Source organism: Cucurbita pepo, chromosome LG10 (genome assembly GCF_002806865.2).
Source record: "Cucurbita pepo subsp. pepo cultivar mu-cu-16 chromosome LG10, ASM280686v2, whole genome shotgun sequence".
NCBI lineage: Eukaryota > Viridiplantae > Streptophyta > Magnoliopsida > Cucurbitales > Cucurbitaceae > Cucurbita > Cucurbita pepo.
The window spans coordinates 7,508,768-7,514,103 of record NC_036647.1 but is presented as its reverse complement, the minus strand read 5'-3'; the positions used below and the strand labels follow the sequence as shown (position 1 = coordinate 7,514,103).

At 34.4% G+C, this 5,336-nt stretch overlaps 1 protein-coding gene across 1 annotated transcript; it reads left to right on the top strand.

The window, feature by feature from the left end:
* The first annotated feature begins 2,819 nt into the window (after positions 1-2,819).
* Positions 2,820-3,819, top strand: LOC111804304. Its single transcript, XM_023689058.1, has 2 exons — positions 2,820-3,337; positions 3,659-3,819. Exons 1-2 carry the CDS (start codon positions 2,853-2,855, stop codon positions 3,666-3,668), a joined length of 495 nt encoding a protein of 164 aa, XP_023544826.1. The 5' UTR covers positions 2,820-2,852; the 3' UTR covers positions 3,669-3,819.
* The last annotated feature ends 1,517 nt before the right edge of the window (positions 3,820-5,336 follow it).

Genomic DNA, 5,336 nt, shown 5'->3' with positions numbered 1-5,336 from the left:
ATATCTCCAAAATATCATATCTTAATACCTACCCAAAATCATAAATCAAAACCAACTATGCGAAAGTTGTCTAGTCTTTGAACAAGCAAGATTACCATTTCCAGCTCAAATCAGTTTTTGTGTTGAGCAACCATACCCACATTCTACCGAACTGAACTAAGAGCGCTTTCTTATTCAAGTAGATACGACTATAAAGAAAAGGTTACAAATAACGAATAAACAAATAGATTTAGAAAGGATGCAGTCAAACAAAGCCTCAGGACAAGGAAAGCAAGGAACTGATCCGAAGGTCAAGCACCACTATTTTTTATTTTGGATCTTCCAAATCATTCCCGGGGAGGTTCGGACCCATTTTTTTCTGATCCTTCGATAAAAAGATTCATTCTCTTCATAAAAAATAGGAGGTAGAACCAATAAATATTTCTTTTTCGATTCATCCCTGGAGTTGAATACCTCATTCAAGAATTGTTTTTGATCCAATCCGTAGGAATCAATAGAAAAGGCAAATCCCTTATGATACACCAGATCCGGCTCGGTTATTGATAGAGTGAATAGATCTGCCATTTCTTGAAATCTCTCTTCTGATTCAAAATCGTGGTGTAACGTGTATCCCCTCCTGTTCCGGTCATGGAATAGATGAAATAAATAAATAAATGGATTTTTGTTCAAGAATGAAATCTTATTGGAACTGTCCATATCCAGTTCATCCTTCGGAACCATATCACATCCCGGATCTGATGAAATAGGATGAATTGAGACGGTATTTTGTAAATACGTAATTATCTTGAATATATTAACTATTTCTTTATTTTCCGATCGCCTGGAAGGGACAAAAGAAACATCTTGTTCTTTCTTCAACAATTTCTGATCTCTAGTGAACCTCTCAATAGGATTCGAACCCATATGAAGTTCTGACCATCTGTCAGAGAAAAAAGAACGAATGGATCTTGTAGGATTCCCGAGAAATTCTTCGATTTCTTCCGGAAGCGGATGATTATTCATCTGCTTCTCACGTTCCGTGAATAGCCGGGACATTGAGGAATATCCAGAAAAGCATTTAGGGAATCGGTCTGATTCTATCTCTGTTCGTTCCGTTTGAAGAAAGGAAGGATCCCAAAGAATCGATCTTTCTTTTAGTTGTTGAATCTCTCTTTGATTGATCAATGTGTGATATTCCGAATCCTCATTACTAATGGAATCGAAATGATCTCTGGATTGATCAGAAGATCCTTTCAATTGGCTAGAATCCGTTACTTGAACGAAACTAGATCTTGTGGAATCATATTGNCTAGTCTGGTCAAATTGGATGTGTAGTAGTTGTACACATGACCCACACGTACGAGCATGGGCCCACAAGGCGGGCTCGCACACCTCCTGGTTATGCTCGTCAGGGTAACTTCTCTAGGCTGTTGTCGGATACCTGGAGGGAATAGCGACCGTCATAGCATCATGATAAACATGATGATCATTTCAGTCTCATAGTGTACTTGTCCGTACTCATCATAAAGGGAAAGTATCCCAATGCACGTGAACGTACAATTATGCATGAGGTCCCCATATTTTCCATTGTAATAAATCATGCAAGATAACCCCATTCTTTCCTTCCATATTACGCTCACTAGTATGCTTGCATAAACTTTCATAAATCATTTCATTCATAACATAACTTTCTATCATAGCATGGGGTTGTGCTTCGTAACTTTCTTTATTTCAAAATATTTCATAGCATGTCATAACATATCATTACTTAACATAACACATCATAATGCATCATGACATCTCATACCTTACATAGTTTATTGTGCATTTATACAATCATATCATTTAACATATCATATAACTATACATTAATAAAATGACATCACATCACAAGGCAATCACCCACATAACATATGCAAAGTCATTAAACATGCATCATCATACATAAAACAATTCTTCCAATCAGACCGATAATAGAGTCACTTATTTAGTTGATCTAGGCTGAAGCTACTACGACCTCTTGATGCTAGCTTAACGTTGCTCTTGAAAATTGTACCTAGGGAGTGCCACAATCATAATTAGAATTCTACTAGAATTAACTAGCCTAATTTAGCCTAAAATAATTTAAACTAGCTAAACCTAATTTTGCATAAAATAATTTAAACTTATTCCAAATAATTTAAAATTTTAAACTAGTTAAACCTAATTTAACTTTTAAACCACCTAAACCTAATTTCCCACTAAATAATTTAAGCTTTGACTCAAAATAATTTAAACCAATTAATTCTTATTTTTCACAATAGTGTATAAACTTTGACTTCAAATGATTTAAACTAGTTAAAAAATAGTCAGATTAATGTTAAAAATTATTGAAAAGTTGAAAATGGTAGGAAAGAATCAAAAAGAGTTCGACAACCAAAATCATAAAATTTGGGCTAGGTTAGATTTTTTTTTTTGGGTTCGTTAAACTTTTAAAAAACAAAAAATTTGTGTTGGTTTTAAGGTTGACATTGCTCTAGTTGGGTCAACCGATCAACTCGAAAATAGAGTGACAATCTAAATATTCCTTACCTTACTTTTAAGATTCTTCTAAACATCAACAACACGAGGGTTATAACACATATTAGTGATATATTATAACTCGTAAATATTCGATATTTTAGTTGGTGATAAATAATTATGTGTCCTTAAATTTGTCCAAAATACGTTCCCCTCAAACGCTCGTTGTCGGCGCTTGGCTTTCCTTCTTCCCCAATTAATTTCTTGTCGGTTTCCTCCCTATCCCAATCCCTATATTTTCCCTCACTTTCTCTCCTTCTCTCTCACCCCCCCCCAAAAAAAAAGAGAAAAAACCCTTCTTTTTCCCTTCCAAAATGGACGGCAGCGCCGGCACCGGCACCGGCACCGGCACCGGAAACAGCCACAGAGTCCTCGACGGCGTCCACCGGCGAAAGGCCACAAAGAAAACCAAACAACCCAACAAAAACAAACCCATCAAAGTCGTGTACATATCCAACCCCATGAAGGTTCAAATCAGCGCATCTGGATTCATGGCTTTGGTCCAACAACTCACCGGCCAAGACGCCGACTTTCCCGACCCCTCTAACTTCCCACCCGCCGCCGTACGCGACGCCGTCGCCTCCCCCGACATCCACCACACCACGGCGGATGCTAATCTGATGATGAATAATAACAACCCTTCACTTACTGTTGAGATTCCAATGGAGGATGACCCCTTTCTTGGCTCTTTCTATGATGACATTGAAGATCTGATTTTCCCCCCTCCGGTGATCGGAAACTACCCTGCGCTGCTTCCAGCGGCGGCGGCAACGGCGGTTTTATATGAATCTTATGCAAGGTGAAAAAACATGTTGGCGAAAATCTTTAAATTATCTCTTTAATTCTTGCATATTTTGTATATGAAATTAGAGAATAACAACTATTAATTATCCTATATTATGTATGTTTTTATATTTAATTTCTAAATTTCAATTCTAAACTCGTAGTTATATCAATTTAAACTCTAATTTCGCTAAAAAATTAGGAAAAAAAATTGAATTATGAAGTTCATAGTGCAAGTTGATATTTAAAATTTTATAAAATATTAAAAAAATATATTTCGATTTTGATTTTTCATGAAATTAATGGACCCAAACTGTACCTTTTTTTGTTTGGTTAGGGTAATTTGAGCAAGTTGGGGAAAGGATCGAAGGGAAAGGGAATTGGGTGAGCCATGGAATATGATGTAACTCAACATCACAACCAAACAAAACCCTTAAAAGGTCAATATTTAAAACTTTATGTTATTTAGATACAAATAATACACATTAATTAACCTTTATTTATACTAATCCTTTTTTTAAACGTTTAAAAAGTGTCGATAATTTATTAAAAAAAATTATCTCAAACCAATCCGAGTTAGGTTAGATCGAGCTGTGTATTCAAATTTTTGTTTTGAATCAAAGTAAAATGTTAGTTTGTTAAATATTTATTTATTTATTTATTTATTTTGAAACATTTAATTAAGATTTTATAACTCAATTTGAATATATAATATAATTTAAAACTATTTGTAAAGTTGTTGAAGCATGATCATTACAAGCAAGTCGATATTTTATAAGTTAGTCGTAATTATAGTTCGGTCAAAAATCTATTTTATATCTGTAATTACAACTTTCATCTTAAGTATCAGTAATTCTCTAATGAATAATTTGTTTCTGATCCAATCATAAATTAAGTCTCTCTCGAGTTAAGTAAAAGGTGGGGCTCATTGTTCAAGTCTCAAAATGAACACTTCCATCTCGTGAATTATGTTCTTAACTTTCTATTTGATTAAATACCCAAAATGGTAGGCATATGAATAAGCTACGAAAGTTATTTTCACCAATGCAAAACAAAAGACAAACCCTCACAAGCAAGAGTTCATAATTCACTCAAGATTAAGATCGAATTGCTAATGATCATCGGGTTTATAATGAGAGATTAATTGTTTAGTTGTCCAGTCTTCTAAAAACTCATTGTATAGGATACCCTTACTCACATATCTCCACATGAAACGATTTGGATCAAACCATTAGTAACGAATCATAATGTTACGAGGATAAGGCACTCATCTTTATCCATATACTCTCGACCATTTACATTATTACTTGAACATGATTCTCTTATATGTCATTTATATATTGTTCAAGTTTAACATAATAATCTTGAATTTTATACCATATTGGATAATGTTACACAAAATAGAAAATAAAAAATTATTTCATTCATAAATAAGAAAAGGTTCAATTACAAAAACCACTAGCTTTAGGGCACAAATCACACCAATCTCCCACTTACAATAAAACGAGTAAAACTTACAATATGTGTTCTAGGGCATACCATATACCTAATATTTTCTCCCACTTGCGTTAGAGTAGATGAAACATATTCTGTAGACCTAGACCTTATAGATGACCCTCAAACACTTTAGCCTGGAGAGCATTTATAAACGGATCGACATAGTTGTTTCATTAGGCTATCTTTATGACAGCCACATCTTCTCTTTGCACAATCTCTCTATTGATATGATATTTTCCCTCTTTAGCTTTAGAGGTTGCCACAACACCACTATTATCACACTAAGGGTGATAGGTTTACCCATATTTGGAAGAACTACTTCCAAATTAGTTAAGTAAGTCGCATAGCTTCTTTTGTTGCTTCACATGTAGCTACGTACGCAACTTCGATTGTAGAGTCTGCAATACATTCTTGCTTGATGCTCCTCCACCTAAGGTAAACACTAATCATGATGTGAATTTTCTCGAATCTTTATCAGTTTAAAAATCGAAGTTCGTATATCTTGTGTATTCTTCGTT